Consider the following 18,835-nt stretch of genomic DNA (forward strand, 5'->3'; position numbering starts at 1 on the left):
CCTTGTCAATCTGTCGCCACTTAATCCTGCCTAATGAGTGGGCCGGCCCTGGCCTTAATGCTGAAGCACATCTCACCCTTCAGATGCAGCATTACTTTCCAGATTACATAGTCCTGACAGCACCAGCAATGAAAAGTCGTTCATCACTTTTCACAGTCAGAGGTCTTGGTATCAGGCATTAACATAGCACTCTGCATTGGTTAAATTCCTCCTGCTAAGTAGCGGTGCAGGTCATTAAGATCAAATAGTAAAGTTTGGGACCAGTTGCCAGGTTTTTAGCTACTTACATGGAATGGCTCACTGACAGGGCGACTTAAGAGGCTAAAGGACTCGAGAGTTCTGGAGACGAAGGAATATTAAAATGATTTATTTGCCTGGTGCAGTGCGTTCGGAAAGTATTCAGACCCCTTGACTTTTTCCAGATTTTGTCACACTACAGCCTTATTCTAAAATTGATTAAATAAATAAAAACTCATCAATCTACACACAATACCACATAATGACAAAGCAAAAACAGGTTTTTAGAAATGTTTGTATTAAAAATAAAAAAAACAGAAATACCTTATTTACATAAGTAGTCAGACCATTTGCTATGAGACTCGAAATTGAGCTCAGGTGCATCCTGTTTCCATTGATCATCCTTGAGATGTTTCTACAACTTGATTTACTACACCTGTTGTAAATTCAATTGATTGGACATGATTTGGAACGGCACACACCTGTCTATATAAGGTCCCACAGTTGACAATGCATGTCAGAGCAAAAACCAAGCCATGAGGTCGAAGGAATTGTTCATAGTGCTTTGAGACAGGATTGTGTTGAGGCACAGATCTGGGGAAGGGTAGAAAATAATGTCTGTGGCATTGAAGGTACCCAAGAACACAGTGGCCTCCATTATTCTTAGTAAATGGAAGAAGTTTGGAACCACCAAGACTCTTCCTAGAACTGGCCGCACGGACAAATTGAGCAATCAGGGGAGAAGGACTTTGGTCAGGGAGGTGACCAAGAACCCGAGGGCCACTCTGACAGAGCTCCAGAGTTCCTCTGTGGAGATGGGAGAACCTTCCAGAAGGGCAACAATCTCTGCAGCACTCCAACAATCAGGCCGTTATGATAGAGTGGCCAGATGGAAGCCACTCCTCAGTAAAAGGCTCATGACAGCCTGCTTGCAGTTTGTCAAAAGGCACCTAAAGAACTCTCAGACCATGAGAAACAAGTTTCTCTGGTCTGATGAAATGAAGATTGAACTCTTTGGCCTGAATGCCAAYCGTCATGTCTGGAGGAAACCTGGCACCATCCCTACGGTGYAGCACGGGGTTGTTTTTCAGCAGCAGGGACTGGGAGACTAGTCAGGATCAAGGGAAAGATGAATGGAGAAAAGTACATAGAGATCTTTGATGAAAACCTGCTCCAGAGTGTTCAGGACCTCAGACTAGGGCAAAGGTCAGAGACCTGGGCGTGTGGTGCCAGGATAACAACCTCTCCCTCAACGTGATCAAGACAAAGGAGATGATTGTGGACTACAGAAAAAGGAGGGCCGAGGCCGTCCCCATTCTCATCGACAAGGCTGTAGTGAGGCAGGTTGAGAGCTTCAAGTTCCTTGGTGTCCACATCACCAACAAACTATCATGGTCCAAACACACGTGAAGAGAGCACGACAAAGCCTATTCCCCCTCAGGAGACTGAAAAGATTTGGCATGGGTCCTCAGATCCTCAAAAAGTTCTACAGCTGCACCATTGAGAGCATCCTGACTGGTTGCATCACTGCCTGGTAAGGCAACTGCTCGGCCTCAACCGCAAGGCACTACACAGGGTAGTGCCTACGGCCCAGTACATCACTGGGGCCAAGCTTCCTGCCATCCAGGACCTCTATACCAGGCGGTGTCAGAGGAAGGCCCTGAAAATTGTCAAAGACTCCAGCCACCCTAGTCATAGACTGTTCTCTCAGCTACCGCATGGCAAGCGGTACCAGAGTGCCAAGTCTAGGTCCAAAAGGCTTCTTAACAGCTTCTACCCCCAAGCCATAAGACTCCTGAACAGCTATTCAAATGGCTACCCAGACTATTTGCAGTGAATTTCCAAGACAGATTCAACTACAAAGACCAGAGAGGTTGTACAATGCCTAGCAAAGAAGGGCACCTATTGTTAGATGGGCAAAAACAAAAAAGCAGACATTGAATATCCCTTTGAGTATGGTGAAGTTATTAATTACACTTTGGATGGTGTATCAATACACCCAGTCACTACAAGGTTTCCTTCCTAACTCAGTTGTCGGAGAGGAAGGAAACCGCTCAGGGATTTCACCATTAGGTCAATTGTGACTTTAAAACAGTGAACGGAGTTTAATGGCTGCGATATGAGAAAACTGAAGATGGCTCAACAACATTGTAGTTACTCCACAATACTAACCTAATTGACAGAGTGGAAAGAAGGAAGCCTGTACAGACTAAAAGTATTCCAAAACATGCATCCGGTTTGCAACAAGGCACTTAAGTAATATAACATATTATTGAGTACCACTCTCCATATGTTTAAGCATAGTGGTGGCTGCATCATGTTATGGGTATGCTTGTAATCGTGAAGGACTGGGGAGTTATTCAGGTTAAAAAAGAAACGGAATGGAGCTAAGCACAGGCAAAAACCCGATAGGAAACCTTGGTTCAGTCTGCTTTCCACCAGACACTGGGAGATTAATTCACCTTTCAGCAGGGCAACAATGTAAAAAACAAGGCCAAATCTACACTGGAGTTGCTTACCAAGAAGACATTGAATGTTCCTGAGTGGCCGAGTTACAGTTTTGACTTAAATCTACTTGAAAATCTATGGCAAGACCTGAAAATGGTTGTCTAGCAATGATCAATAACCAATTTGACAGAGCTTGAAGAATTTTGAAAAGAATAATAGGCAAATGTTGCACAATCCAGGTGTGGAAAGCTCTTTGAGACTTACTCAGAAAGACAGCTATAATTGCTGGCAAAGGTGCTTCAAAGTAGGGTGTGAATACTTATGTAAATGAGATATACGGTATATATATTATATTTTTTGAAATGTTTCAAAAAACATGTTTTCACTTTTTCATTATGGGATATTGTGTGTAGATGGGTGAGAAAATAAATATATTTAATCAATTTTGAATTCAGGCTGAAACAACAAAATGGGGAATAAGTCAAGGGGAATGAATACTTTCTGAAGGCACTGTGTGCGTTGTAGAAACCGTTTCAGATTGACAAAGCTTTGCTGAGTGTGTTGTTAATCTACAGTGCAGGGCTGCACAGGTATTTAAAGTTTCAAAGGTTACAAGGAAATGGGGCTGGGAAAGCTGTTGTTGCTTAATCATTTGCTAACCTTCCTGAACATTCCACTTCCTCCAATTGCAAAAATGGACATGGACACTAGCAAACTACACTGGGGACATCAAGAATACAATCTTGGAAAGTTTGCTGAAAAATTCAAGGACTCCTTTCCTAAGATCATCAATGTGACGGTGGGCTTTCTTGGACAACAGGAACTGGACAGTATCAGCTCAAGCACAGTGAGTGTGATTTCTTTCCTTTGATACCTAGTGATATTACCAACTGCCTGAAGCTATTTTAGCACAGTAGTTTGGGGTTCAAATAATGTCTCTTAATACTTTATCTTTCTAAAAATGGAATGTATTGTAGTACTGCACTGTAGGTTTGTAAAATTTGAAAAGAAGCCTGTCTTTTATCGACCGAATCAGTATTTTTCAAGTGTTCTGATTTGCAAAGCCTTTTCTTATGAGAGTATATGAAAGAATCTCTCCACTCACTCAGTCATGTATTTTGTAATTGTATTTGTATTTATTATGGTTCCCCATTAGCTGCTGTCTTGGCAGCAGCTACTGTTTCTGGGGTCRGGGAAAATTTTGGCAGTTATAACATTTTTAAAACATTACAATACATTCATTACAAAATTCACAACACACTYGGTGTGTGCCCTCAGGCCCATACTCCACTACCACATATCTACAACACAAAATCCATGTGTACGCGTGTGTATGGTGCGTATGTTATCATGTGTGTTTATGCATGTGTCTGTGCCTATGTTTGTGTTGCTTCACGGGCCCCCGCTGTTCAATGTGTATTTTTTATCTTTTTTTAAATGTATCTGATTCTATTTATTGGATCAGTTACCCTATGTGGAATAGAGTTCCATGCAGACCTGGCTCTATGTAGTACTGTGCGCCTCCCATAGTCTGTTCTGGACTTGGGGACTGTGAAGAGACCTCTGGAGGCATGTCTTGTGGGGTATGCATGGGTGTCTGAGCTGTGTGCTAGTCYTTTAAACAGACAGCTTGGTGCTTTCAACATGTCACGTATTATTACCGCTTGAAATGAAGTGCAGCTCTTATGTAGTTCATGTTTATGTTTTTATCACCTCCCACCCCAACTTCCCAAAGCACATCATGGTCCACTCCCTGCTCTGTCAGCAGAGAGCAGTGTTTGAGAGCAAACATGGGAAAGTCCTGTCCCTACCTGTCACCATCTCAACTGTAGGCTTCTACATAATCAGAAATGATAGACGAGAAGGTGAGTCGCACAGTTAAGTGAGGTGAATCTACAACCTCTTATCAATCACTCTGAGGATGATAGTTTAGTTACCGTTGCAAACTGGGTCTTTTTGGCAATCACTCATAGGACCACCAATCAGTCTTCAGGCTATTTTGGAGTCCAACCCACTGCCAGTCATCATCCAACCAATAACACCACTTGTCCTGCCGTGGCTGTCAGGAGGTCATAGGCTGGACACACTGACAATCACACGCACCTATGAGGAGCAGCTCTTAATTGGGTTTCCTTTCAGCAGCAAAGGTATTCATTGATTGCATTATTTTTAAAGAAATCTGATTTATCATTCATTGAAACCTGCTCTGAATGTTACAGTAGGTAATTTGTATGGTGACCTCAAATATGTATGTTTGTCATATAGCCTTTTACCACAAATAGTGAGAACTTTGCATTTGAAAATATGTAACCTATACATCTATTCAGTTTAGCATGGAGACCAAGAGAAGGACAGATTTAGTCTCCAATAACTTATTCATTATGTGTTGTTGTTATGCAGGAATCCTCTCCAGACACACTCCTCTGGTGCTGCCCATGTATATGAAGGAGGTGCGTATTGCATTGGCAGAGGGGTTGGAGGGACTCGATCAGGGCCAGTTCGAGGACGCCTGTGCTACATTGGGGGGGCAGATCGATGAACTGGGCCTCAGGAACCTTTTCATCTTTCAAGGTACACCGCAGCACTGCATGAAAAAAATATTGTTACATTACACCTCCCTTTGGTGAGTGACCACATACCTCACCTTAGAACGTGATGGTGGTTGACAATTTACTAAGTGTGGATCAGCAATAGCATCAGTACACCACACTACAGCAGACCCAGAGGAGTCCCACAGGGATTTGTACTCGGTCCTCTTTAATTTTGTTCTGATTTCCAATATAATGTATAAGGAGACTTCTATGCCTGTTTGGTGTGAGCGTTGGCACAGTTGAAGAGGCAGGGACTAAACTGGTTTACTCAGTTTTAGAGAAATTTAGTTTGTCATATAGTCAACATACACTATCAATGAAAAAAGAATTGATGCAGGATGCTGCATGTCTCCTTGCATTTGAGAAATAAGAAATGTAAAATGGAGGGGACCAAGTACAAATCCCTGTGGGACTCCTGTATTGTGCTATCAGAACCTACATTTTTGTGACCTCACTATTCTTTTTAGTGATGTTACAGCACATAAATATCCTAATTGGCATAGACAGATGTAAATGTTCAAAATAACTAAAACCTAGTCTGCCTCTTCAGATATCACCATTTTGAATAAGCAAGAGTTGATTGAAAAGGGTCACGAATACATGGAGGTGAAGCCAATCTACATGAGTCTGAAGAACCAGGGTGATGAAATCAACCTTTACCAGCACCTTGACTTTGAGACAACCGAGCCTCCTACTTTACAGAGAAAAGCAGCAAGACCCCCACCTCTACCCCCTAAACCACAATATTTACAAATAGCTAGACACAAACTTCCACCACTTTCTCCATCATTGGAGAACAATTCCCAGTCCTACTCTGGCGGCTCATGGCACCCACTCTTCTGCTCCTTAGCAGAGGTGCCCTCTAATCTACGGGACCTGAGTGTGGCACAGGTGTGCTCCTGCCTGCGACTGCTCAACTTGGACCAGTACTGCCAGGCCTTCGAGAGGGAGCAGATTGACGGGGATCTGTTGTACACAGTTGAGCCCAGCATGATGAGGGAGACCCTGGGTATGGAGAGCCTGCACGTGGGCAAGCTTCTCCGCTTCCGAGAGGGCTGGAGGCCCTTACTTGGATCTTCTGGAGCTGAGCAGGTTGGGTAGTAATGGATTACCTGTAATGGGGATTATAATCAGATTGTAAAAATTTAATTGGCAATCTGGGATCCAAACAACACTAAAGCGGTCATAGAAGTGACATTTTGTACTCTTGTGCTGGATGGTAAATTATTTACATATTTTATGTTAGGCTAAGTACCATTTACATTAGTAATGGCTAAAGTGTCATTCAGAATAAAGGCTACTTTTGGAGTAATTCCTGCTGGGAAGCAAACATTCATCCACACAGCATGATTAAAAGCACAGGTTTCAGGCCAATAGCCTTGTCCCGATGTCCCACCACATGGCCGGTGGAGTCACAGACGTCATTGACATTTTCATTTCCATTGTCAAAATGTGATTGACTTTCAGTCATTTCATTTACCACAACTACAGCAATAAGATACAGAAATAACTACCTACATGAGGTCCAAGAAAATAAACATAACATACATTTTATGTCCAACAAAAAACATGCAAAACAAAAGAAGGCACAAGGATCTAAGCTGCACTACATGACCAAAAGTATGTGGATACCCCTTCAAATTAGTGGACTTGGCTATTCATCCACACCCGTTGCTGACAGGTGTATCAAATTTGAACACACAGCCAAGCAATCGCCATAGACAAACATTAGCAGTAGAATGGCCCATACTGAAGAGCTCAGTGACTTTCAACACGGCTCCATTATAGGATGCCACCTTTCCAACAAGTCAGTTAATCACATTTCTGCCCTGCTAGAGCTGCCCCAGTAAACTGTAAGTGCTGTTATTGTAAAGTGGAAACGTCTAGGAGCAACAACGGCTCAGCCACGAAATGGTAGGCCACACAAGCTCACAGAATGGGACCGCCGAGTGCTGAAGCGCGTAAAAATCGCCTGTCCTCGGTTGCAACACTTACTACTTAGTTCCAAACTGCCTCTGGAAGCAACATCAGCACAATAACTGTTCGTCGGGAGCTTCATGAAATGGGTTTCCATGGCCAAGCAGCCGCACACAAGCCTAAAATCAGCTTGCGCAATGCCAAGCATTGGCTGGAGGGGTGTAAACCTCACCGCCATTGGACTCTGGAACAGTGGAAATGCGTTCTCTGGAGTGATGAATCATGCTTCACCATCTGTCAGTCCGACGGACAAATCTGGGTTTGGCGGATGCCAGGAGAACGCTACCTGCCCAAATGCATAGTGCCAACTGTATAGTTTGTTGGAGGAGGAATAATGGTCTTGGGCTGTTTTTCATGGTTTGTGCTAGGCCCCTTAATTCCAGTGAAGGGAAATCTTAACACTACAGGATAGAATAACATTCTAGATGATTCTGTGGTTCCAACTTTGTGGCAACAGTTTGGGGAAGGCCCTTTCCTGTTTCAGCATAACAATGAATACTCCTGTGCACAAAGTTAGGTCCATACAGAAATGGTTTGTCGAGATCGGTGTGGAAGAACTTYACTGGCCTGCACAGAGCCCTGACCTCAACCCCATAGAAAACCTGTAATGGGAATTTTAATCTTTGTGCTTTTCTTAACTCATTTCTGTGTTCAATTCATGTGCTGTTCTATAAACCAATTTCTATGTTCATGTAACTGGCTGACTGAACAAATCCTCACTATCATTAGCTGCAATTTGGCAGTACACCCAGACCTTGTTTTGAGAATGAAAAATATCTCAGTTTCAAGGTCTCAGCTTAGAGAGAAGAAGCTTCGTGAGGTATTGGTCTGTCAAATGTTATGAACCAGTATTGGTCGGTCAATGAAACAAAACGGTGATGAATTAATTATGCTAAATCATGCAAATTTAACTTGTCTGTGTATAGCCGTATAAAAGACAACTGCTGGGACTGCCCAGGCAGCGCACTGACAAATAAATAATGATTAATTTAAGATTGACTTCGGGTGTCCCTGTGTAAGAATTTCCACAGCACACCATTGGGACAAATTGGAGCGCTGACTGCGAGCCACGCCTAATCGGCCAACATCAGTGCCCGACCTCACTAATGTTCTTGTGGCTGAATGGAAGCAAGTCCCCGCAAAAATGTTCCATCATCTAGTGGAACATCTAGCGTTCCCAGAAGAGTGGAGGCTGTTATAGCAGCAAAGGGGGGGCCAACTCCATATTAATGCCCATTATTTTGGAATGAGATGTTCGACAACCAGATAGCCACATACTTTTGGCCATGTAGCAAAAAAATATACCTCAGACAGATACCTCGGGAGCTGAAGGTAGATGGACTGAAAAGGTCAAAACTTTTTCAGTATGAACATGCAACATCAATAGCAATCAAGACTCATTGGTGATTTGTATTTTACTTTAAAAAACAATAACACGGTACAAAAGATGATAAAACAGCTAATTATACAGAGAGGGTGTCCTCAGTAAACAAAGGTTATTTCAACAGTTTGGGAAAAATATAACTACAGACCACTACACAGTTCAAATCATTGTAGAACTCTTCACTATAGGGCACGGTTATTCACTTATACCCTACGAGGTCTGGAGCCTGCTGGTTTTCTGTTCTACCTGATAATTAATTGCACACACGTGGTGTCCCAGATCTAAACCAATCCCTGATTAGAGAGGAACAATAAAAAAATGCAGTAGATGTCACGCCTGCTCCCGCTCTCCCTCTAGCGCTCGAGGGCGCCAGGCGACCCATCATTACGCACACCTGTAACCATCGTTACACGCATCAGCGCTTCATTGGACTCACCTGGACTCCATCACTTATTAATTGCCTCCCCTATATTTGTGTGTTCCTCAGTTTCATCCCTGTGTCAGCACTAACGTTGCTTTGTTTCTCCTGTCCAGACGCTGTCCTTGTTTTGTTTCATGACGGTTCTTTATTAAATATTCCCTGTATTTGCTTCTCGTCTCACAGCGTCTGTCCTCACAGAATGCTGACACCACAATATTGGAAGTAGCAGGGAGTTTTTTGTTTTTTGTTGGTGACGTCGGGTCCGGGTGCCGCTGTCGAAGGAACCGGGGGTGCCTCAGCTGGCTCGTCAGACTTCCATGCCTTAGCTGGCTTGAGAGGTTTTCTTGTCTCAGTTGGCTCGAGGGCACCAGGCGGCCCATCATTACACACACCTGTCACCATCGTTACGCGCATCAGCACTTCATTGGACTCACCTGGACTCCATCACTTATTGATTGCCTCCCCTATATCTGTCTTCATCAGTTTCTCCTCGTGTCAGCACTAATGTTGTTTTGTTTCTCCTGTCCAGACGCTGTCCTTGTTTTGTTTCATGTCGGTTCTTTATTAAATATTCCCTGTATTTGCTTCTCGTCTCCCAGCGTCTGTCCTCACAGTGGAACTAGCTTCTAGATCCAGAGTTGAGTTATAGGGTATGTCACAAATTGTGTATTCATTGGTGTATGCATCAGCTGATGCAAACAAATGTCCCCTTTGGGGATTAATAAAGTAGGCTACTATCTTATCTGAGCTGTTTTCCATAGATGTCTGAAAATCAACCAATACTGTAAAGGTGTATAGGACCTGAAATAAAAAGTCCTCCATAAAATCGTCAAAAAGCCTCTTGCTTTAACCTGTATAACACCTGCTCCGGGATTAGTGACCCAGTCACCTTGACAATCTTCTCTCAGGATCCGGAGCCTTGCAGAGAGACATATGGCAATGATGCAGCATTTTATTTAAAATTCCTGAAACTGTTCTGTAATGGGCAACACAGTATGTATAAATATGAATCATGAAACTTCCAGAGATGTCCATACACAGCTCTCAGACCTTGTCCAAAATGACTTTGCTTCTTTTCAACTCCAGCACCTTAGAGCTATACCGCACAAGCTCCACCTCCTCATCTATTGGCGGTGTGGCAATAGCGACACCGCTTCCCATTCATTTTCAATGGAAGGAAAGCAGTGAGAAGCGTAGTGGGCGGGGGACCGTTCGGCGGCTCGAACGTAGTGTGGGAGGCGGTGAAAAAGTTCAGCATTTCCCAGCTTCATGCAAATCACCAGCGGCGACCCCTGTGCAATGACCAATTATATTGAGTGGTTCCCATGACGAATTTGATGCTACGRGACCCAACGCTGGAGACTTTCTTCAGCAAAGGTGGCTGACAAAAATACTAGGATGGAAGCAAATGTAAGTCATTATTTAAGTGATAACGCCAGAGGAGCCCGTGTTTGGAGGAAAATTTGGCATGGTTATTGTTAGGAACGAGACGAAGTAGAGTGCCGGCAAACCGTGCCATTATATCCTCCAAACACCGGCTTTGAGAGCATTATCACTTTTATACAAGGGGTTACCAACATATTTAACAAATGATTGAAATGTGAGTATGTCTAAACTTTATTTTGATGAATTTATTCATACTATTTCATCCTTCCACAAGATATATCCCGACACAAATCTAGGGTTGCTACCCAAGCCGGCTGGTCGTTCATTCTATTGGTTCGGTTGCCAGAGACACAACCCAGTCGTTCAGTCTTTTTGTTCTGTATCTATGGATGGGACCCAGTCATTCGTTCTAAATGTTCCATTGCCATTGCTAGCTAGCCAACTACAGTACGGCTAACTTACAGTCACATCAAACAGAACAGACAGAATAACAGCAGTAGCTGCATTTGCATTTGTTTAAACTTCTTCGGGATCGGTGTCCCTTCCACCGGACGGTTGAGCTAACGTAGGCTAATGCGATTAGCATGAGGTTGTAAGTAACAAGAACATTTCCCAGGATATAGACATGTCTGATATTGGCAGAAAGCTTAAATTCTTGTTAATCTAACTGCACTGTCCAATTTACAGTAGATGTTACAGTGAAAGAATACCATGCTATTGCTTGAGGAGAGTGCACAATTTTGAATGTGAAAAGTTATTAATAAACAAATTAGGCACATTTGAACAGAAATGCAATGGTTCATGGGATCAGTCTAAAACTTTGCACATACACTGATATAAAATCTAAATTGCACCTGGACTGMAATAATACATTATGGCCTTTCTCTCGCATTTCAAAGATGATGGTACATCATTTTTTTCTTTGTATTATCTTTTACCAGATCTATTGTGTTATATTCTACTACTTTTCCATAAACTTCAAAGTGTTTCCTTTCAACTGGTACCAAGAATATGGATATCCTTGCTTCAGGGACTGAGCTACAATCAGTTAGATTTGGGTATGTCATTTTAGGCGAAAATTGAAAAAAATAGGGTAATCCTTAAGAGGTTTTAAGCTATTTTCTAGTGACATTTATTTGGATACATCCATAACTATGAGCTAATGCGGTGCGATTTCGCCTGGCACAGAAAATGTTCTCTCTTGTCAGGACAGTGTTGTTCAGAGGAGCTAGCCAACAACACAGCTAACACAATAACTTCAAACTGAACCTGGAAAGACTGCAAACTAGCTTCGTTTCGTTTGACCTTTTTCAATTAACATTTCTTTGTATATATCCATACAAATTATGCCAGCTGATTCATGATTTTGACTGGCTGAGAAACGCTGCCTGCCTGCCTGTCTGTCTCGTCCTGATTCCCGACCCCTACACGTTCATTACTATTGGACAGCTGGAGATCGAATTTGAATATTGAAATAATGTTGCAAATGTCGGAAAGACAGACAGCAAGGTTGATACAAATCTCGGCTGTTGAAAACGAAACGTCAGTCTAAAAGAAATGTGAGATKATGTCTAGATGCTTTTTATAGTGGAGATCAAGTTTATTACTTGCCCGGCTGGACTGATGAAACAGTGTATTGCGTAGTCAGATGGAACAGAGTAAATAGGGATTTTAACATCATAGATTTAGCCGATGGTAATTTGTGGAAGAGACACCGGCTGGAATGCGCTTTTAACCAATCAGCATTCAGGGTTAGACCCACCCGTTGTATAAAACGTCAATACAAATCATGCAAAAAATGTACAGTTGAGAGGAATATGTTAGTTAATGTAAAGACCAGTGGCGACTGGTCACTCAGAGCAGGTGGTGCAGAGCAATTTTTTTTTTTTTATAAAACGTTTGAGGGGATTGCCTGTTTTGCATGTTATTTTGGCATTAATACGTGTCACATATCAATCAGTTTGCAAACAATGTAAAACATTTTTATTTTTTTATTGACTTATTAAAGCTGCATACAAACAGGGTCTCTTTTTTGCTATCTTGAGTATTTTGCATTTTGCTATCAAAATGCAAGTGTTTCAGCCTAAATCAGTGCTTTCTGTGGTGGTGGGGCAGCCAGTGGAAATACGGATCATAGGGGTTGGTAATGTTCTCTAGTTGCGCCGTGATTGGCTCAGTGTTCTGTCACTCATGGGGACACTACGTCACTGCCAAATCTAAGGGTAGAGCTCAAAAATTCAAACCCTTGGGTGCTGCCATAAAGTCACATTAGAAGTGCCCATCCAAGAAGGCTCAAGGTCATTGGCCACAGATAAAATTACGTTAAATCACGCTATATCTACAGTAGCTTTGATTGGACTGATCATGTCAACATCATACTTTCTAAATRWTAGCTAGCAGTCATCATCATGAATCAAGTTAACAATCTTCTGGCAAATCCCTTTTAATCCTTGTACTATGAAGAMAATTAATTAAAWGAAATTATAGATAAAACGTGTCGTGCTCATCGGCCATTGGACATAAATATTACACAACAAGTTGGAAATCTCAAATTTAACAATGAGTGGTTTGGAAGGAATCCGTGGATAACTGCAAGCATTGCAAAGCAATCACTAGCCTGCTATTCAGTGGAGCAGCTGTGTGGTCCCAATTCTGGGTTTAAGGGTCTATTTTCCAAGCTTAAAATGATAAACATTCAACATTGGCCATGCTTAAGTGTATGTAAACTTCCGACTTCAACTCTACTTCTTCTTGTTATTGGTGGGGCTAGCAGCAGCAGCCCCAGTTTAGATATTCAACATACTTCTTCTTATAATTATTATTCCGCCACCTACTCCTACAGCGTTTATGCTAGAAACGCCGTTCCAACTTCAGAACGTGCGGAATGGTCTGGATTGATTTGCATGTTTACAACTTTTTGATATCTGCTATACTTTTTCCGTTATACATTTGTTTGTTGTCTTTTTTGTCCCCCCATCCGCTAACATGGGATTTCTCAATGTTTTTAATCCTCTCCATTGTGACATCATCACTTCCAATTGTCATTTTCTCATTAAACTTTTGACGCAAATCAGATAATAATTCCACTCTGCAACCACTTAGACAAAATATTTCAAGCTTACTAGCTTCATCTATTTCTCTGCTACTCAAATGTAGAATATTCACATCAAAAGTTACAGCAGTTTAAGTAACCGCATCATCATAATTTTCTGTAACATTTTGGCAAACAACGTCCATTTTGACCACTACCGCAACAAGTTAGACAAAAAGTTAGAGGGTATGGGATATTCGTTTACTTCTCTGCTTTTCATAACTGTGCGCAGAATCAAATTATTCAATACGGAACTTACGGTTCAGCTGTTTTTGTAACTGCATTACCATGTGTTTTTCAAACTTTCCCAAACAGCTGCCGTTTTGACCACTAACACTATTACATACCACAACTACACATCTTCTGACAGCAACGACACAACTGCTTACCATATCTAGTGACAACAACCACACAATTACATACTAGCGACCACATAACTGCTTACCATATCTAGTGACAACAACCACACAATTATATACCACAACCACACAACTTCTGATCACACATTTAACTACTGACCATATCCTAACTACTACTGACCACAACTACTGAACCACATAACCACTGACCACATCTTCTGACCTCAACCGCACGACTTCTGACCACATCTAGTATCTACAACCACACAATTACACACCACAACTGCACAACTTCTGACAGCAACCACACAACTTCTGACCTCAACCACACAACTTCTGATCTCAACCGCACAACTTCTGAACACAACCACACAATTACATACCTCAACCACATAACCTCTGACCGCAACCGCACAACTTCTGACCATATCTATTGACCCCAACCACACAACTTCTGACCACACAACTTCTGATCACACATTTAACTACTAACCATATCCAAACAACATTTGACCACAACTACTTAACCACATAACTTCTGACCACTACTACCACAACTTCTGACCAAATCTACTGACTTTTAATGGGAAATAAAAATGACATTTTTACACTTCTTTCACTACCACAAACGTTTAAAGAGCTTTAGCTAGCCCCACCAACTTTACTTGTAAAGTTACCATCTAGTTTTATACAGTATCTATATACAAAATACTCAATTAGTCTTTACTAGCGGAACTTCTTTTGCCATTTGTTTGGCTCGTACACGATGTGTGCAGCTGTAATCGCGTTCTGTTTAGATCCAGGCTTCGCGTGCACTGGAATTGTCACCACTCCGTCTTGTCTCGAGCTACCTAGAAGATGGGCTTCTGTAGGCCTACKGTTTTATTCTGAAGAAAGGAGAGGGGCACAAAATGTTTAGAACGTACGTGTTAGTAAGTAGCCATGTGTCTGCATGACAATTATTTTTGTCAATTAGCATAACCAAACCTCTCTGGCTAGCAAAGCTATAGCCAACACGGTGCTTGTTTTAGCACAGCCCTACAGTTTTGTACTTTTTGGGCATTTTATGCTTTTCAGAGTAATTTCTTCTCTCATGTGATGATGGGGACAGTCTCTGATGAAGGTTAGCAAACATTTTACACCTAAAATAATGGTGTCCGGGTTAAACAATGAGGATGGATTTGGGTGAACATCAAGGAATCTCAGTCTATTCAAAATTCTTCGATTCATCTCAGTAACTTCAAAGCACAGTCGGTCAAAAAAGTTAAACAAAGCTAACTGTGCTGCGCATGTCAACACTTGTCTCCATCGTGTGTTAACTCTGCGCATGTTTTCAAATCATGAACTGCATCAGTTTGCATTCAAATTGCTCTTAATTATTTTTGATTGAGTTGAGTAGTTCATTTTTTGTAATTGCAAGTGAAAACTATCGAAATGGTTTCTTGTTTTTTGTAAAGACATTCAGGAAATTAATTACACAACAATTATCCCACATAACATCTGCTCACTTGTTATGTCTAGTATACTTCAACATGTTCTGTATCGCTTTAGTTGAAGAGCAGCTACATAAAAACTTAATTCATAAACCACATAACACATTCATGAGCAGTACACAACACAAGCATTTATGAAATAGGCTACATATAAACAGCACTCACTCACACAGAGAGTTTAGAGCTGGAGCAGGGAGACTCTCGAAAGTGTTTTATCCCTACATGGGCTACCCTTTTGCATTCGTCACAGAAGTTGACGAAAGACATTGACAAAAMAATTATTGACCAATGAAAGTCTCATCCCTCAATGGAAATCACTCCAAGCCAAGGTACAGAGGATAATCCTTATCTATGGTAAGAAGAACAAATATTGAACCACTTCGGGATTCTATATAGTCAGATGTTAGGAAAAGCAATAGGGGCGTTCCAACCAATTCGGTGCCGTTTGAGAAGTGTAAGTTGGTCCCAGAAAACTGTTTGATTTCACCTAATTTTATCATTCTGTCATAAAGAGCACATGTTCAACATCACAAAACACTTGTTTAAAGATCTCAAGATTATTTAAAAAATAATATTATAGTAAGTGCCTACCCACTGGGCACACACTGGTTGAATCAACGTTGTTTCCACGTCATTTGAATGAAATGATGTTGAACCAACGTGGGAAAGAAGTTGAATTGACGTCTGTGCCCATTGGGTATTAAGTGTCAAATAAATTAACATGGTTGACCTTAACAGGGTTGACAATTTCATATTTTAATCAGCCATCAATCCCCTTCTGACAGGGGGAATGGAAGATTATTGTGTGCAACAGCGAGTGGCAATTAAATGCAAACTTCACTGAAAAATGTAATTGTTAAAACATTTCTAGCCTGTCTATCTATGGGTAACAGGGTGGATGTGTTATGCTCAACCCCTTCCGTTATCCACCACAAAACACCAGAAAATGGCCAAAAAAAGTWAAACCAGTTCACCTGCTTTTAGACTATGATTTGACTATTAGATGCTCAATTTTCGGAGAAAAAAAAAGTACAAATTTAAGTAAGTCGTTTCACCATATTAAAATGAGAATTCAGTTCACTTAAACAGGGTTGATCTTAAAATTATGGACAGACATAAATGAATCACTAATCACATGAAATAAACAATCATCTTCAGAAATTACTTTGTCAAAGCAACCAAATAACCAGGACTTTACAATGAAGGTGAAATCTGGGGAAATGTTGAGATTAAGTGGGTTAAAATCTTCTTAGAGGTGAATGCTACATTTGCAGATTCTCCATCTGGTCTATACTTAAGGGCACTTAATTTAATATAACAGGCTTTTAAAATTCATTTGGTGTGCAATTTCTACTTAAAATATCAAAGGGATGCAAAAGACACCCATTTCGTGGAACGACCCAATAGCTTAGATGCCAGTTATAAATTTGCCAGTCATAGGAAAACTGGTGAATTTTCATATCTCATCTGAGCAACTTGTTTCCTGCACGTTCCATAAATGTTAACATGAGGTGTGGCATTGCAGTGGAGTTGACAGAAGGCCAGGCTGAGTTCTAAGGACCTAATGCATTTAGAACAGGGTTAGTCAGGCACAACATTTGTTTAAAACTTGGTTTTGAACCAAGTTAATGGTTTGATTTGATTTTTATATTTATTTTTGATCACCGTTAGTTGTTCTGTTACAATCACTTCTACTCTTCCTGGTGTCCACAAACTGTGTGCTATTCAAGGATTTTCAGTGACCTTCACTTCATTGTCCTTCACTTGTCCTTCACTACATTAATGAAAAACGATCAATCATTTGCTTGTTTCATTTGGTTGTGACACTTTGTTGTCTTACCTATTGAGAGAGACCATGTATTTTGGTTGCCAAGATTAACAATCATATTGTTTGACAAAAATGTACAAAGTTATATGACCATCTATTCTGAAATCTTTTTATTTGGTCGGCAACAAATTACTGGAGCCAAATAAGGAGGAGGACATGAGAGGTAGGCTACATTGCAGGAGCGTCTAATTGTGTGTATGAGACTGTTTCAAATCAAATTGTATTGGTCACATACACATTTGTTAGCAGATGTTAATGCGAGTGTAGTGAAACGCTTGTGCTTCTAGTTCTGACAATGCAGTAATATCTAACCAGGAATCTAAAAATTTCACAACAACTTCCTTATACACACACATTTGAAGGTATGAAGAAGAATATGTACATATAAATATATAGATAAGCGATAGCCGTGCGGCATAGGCAAGATGCAGTAGATGATATAGAATACAGTATATCCATATGAGATGTAGGATATGTAAACATTATTAAAGTGGCGTTATTTAAAGTGACTAGTTATACCATTATTAAGTCAATTTATTAAATTGGACAAAGATTTGAGTCTGTGTTAGAGCCTCTCTATGTTAGTGATGGCTGTTTAACAGTCTGATGGCCTTGAGACTGCACCTGTACTGACCTCGCCTTCAGTGATGTTAACGATGTGGGGTTTTTCCCCCTGTGATTTTTGGCCTATGGGGCTTTTTATTGTGGGTGTTGCCTCAAAGTGCTATAATAAGGAGCTGAGTGGGATGGTGAAACTGAGGAAGATCTACCTAACCAGACATTGGTCTTAAAACAGAGCATGTGGACTGTTGTAGGGCCGACAACATGCGAGGAAAGAAGGAGGAAAAATCAAGTCCAGATGAGTTGATGTGGATCTGGTGTTTTATCTGACAAAACAGTAAAATAATTTCCACAACAAAGCCAGTCAAAGTCCATGAGTGTATTTATTATAACTTGTTTATTAAAGAAATGAACATGCAACAGTGTATTTAACCTTTATATGCATGCATGACTGATATTTTCACAACCCACATGTTATACAGATGCTTGTAATAGTGTTCTCAGACAGGCTACTCCTCTCTTTACCCCATTCTTGGCTCAGGGGAAATGCTGTCTGCATTCCTCTGTCTGGAATGTTACAATCACAAGTATAGACATCAACTCCAGTAAACAAGATACTGAGACTCAAGCATTGAAGTACAAAAACTACAAATATGTTTATTCAAAGGTTGTGTGTAGTTTTTGTTGTTCACTTTTTGATGAGCAATAGCCAATGTCCAGCAAATTTCACAAACGCTGTGTTAAGACATGACATTGTACTAGATAGGTCAGAATTGCTGATGTCAAACAGTATACTGGAAGGGAATGGCATGTATACTGCTCTTGTCTGTGTGGTAACATAATGAGTGTATCACTTCTCAAGAGTAAAAGTTGTCACGATTCTAATGGTGAATGAAGGAGTCAAGCGCAGAGAGCAGGTAGTTTTGAGCAAGTGGAATAAACTTTAATATTCCGAACAGAAATATAAATGTGACGCCTACGCCACACAAACAAAATAACAAGCCCGCACAAAAGTCGGCGGGCCAACTGGGTTTAAATAACCCCCTATCCTAAACACAA

At 41.0% G+C, this 18,835-nt stretch overlaps 1 protein-coding gene and 1 pseudogene across 4 annotated transcripts; one reads left to right on the forward strand and one right to left on the reverse strand.

The window, feature by feature from the left end:
• Positions 1 to 3,343: 3,343 nt before the first annotated feature.
• Positions 3,344 to 12,468, forward strand: LOC111962462 (uncharacterized). Of its 4 annotated transcripts, none has more exons than XM_070443073.1 (6): positions 3,344 to 3,532; positions 4,451 to 4,550; positions 4,659 to 4,832; positions 5,086 to 5,256; positions 5,827 to 6,368; positions 9,242 to 12,468. In XM_070443073.1, the coding sequence occupies exons 1-6, from the start codon at positions 3,380 to 3,382 to the stop codon at positions 9,686 to 9,688; spliced, it is 1,587 nt and encodes a 528-aa protein (XP_070299174.1). In that variant the 5' UTR covers positions 3,344 to 3,379; the 3' UTR covers positions 9,689 to 12,468. The 4 variants fall into 4 exon arrangements, with proteins under 4 accessions (XP_070299174.1, XP_023841339.2, XP_070299173.1 ...); XM_023985571.3 differs by having other exon boundaries at positions 4,454 to 4,550; XM_070443072.1 differs by having other exon boundaries at positions 3,345 to 3,532; positions 4,421 to 4,550.
• Positions 9,888 to 15,087, reverse strand: LOC139024794 (UPF0235 protein C15orf40 homolog; annotated as a pseudogene).
• Between the last annotated feature and the right edge of the window lie 3,748 nt (positions 15,088 to 18,835).

This window comes from Salvelinus sp. IW2-2015, linkage group LG4q.1:29 (assembly GCF_002910315.2).
Source record: "Salvelinus sp. IW2-2015 linkage group LG4q.1:29, ASM291031v2, whole genome shotgun sequence".
In the NCBI taxonomy this organism is placed as follows: domain Eukaryota; kingdom Metazoa; phylum Chordata; class Actinopteri; order Salmoniformes; family Salmonidae; genus Salvelinus; species Salvelinus sp. IW2-2015.

Excerpts from the sequence above, each read along its gene's own strand:
- LOC111962462 (XM_070443072.1), top strand. The coding sequence starts at position 3,380 with ATGGACATGGACACTAGCAAACTACACTGGGGACATCAAGAATACAAT. Across the intron at positions 4,551-4,658 it reads CAGAAATGATAGACGAGAAG|GACCACCAATCAGTCTTCAG; the intron begins GTGAGTCGCACA and ends AATCACTCATAG. Across the intron at positions 5,257-5,826 it reads GAACCTTTTCATCTTTCAAG|ATATCACCATTTTGAATAAG; the intron begins GTACACCGCAGC and ends CTGCCTCTTCAG.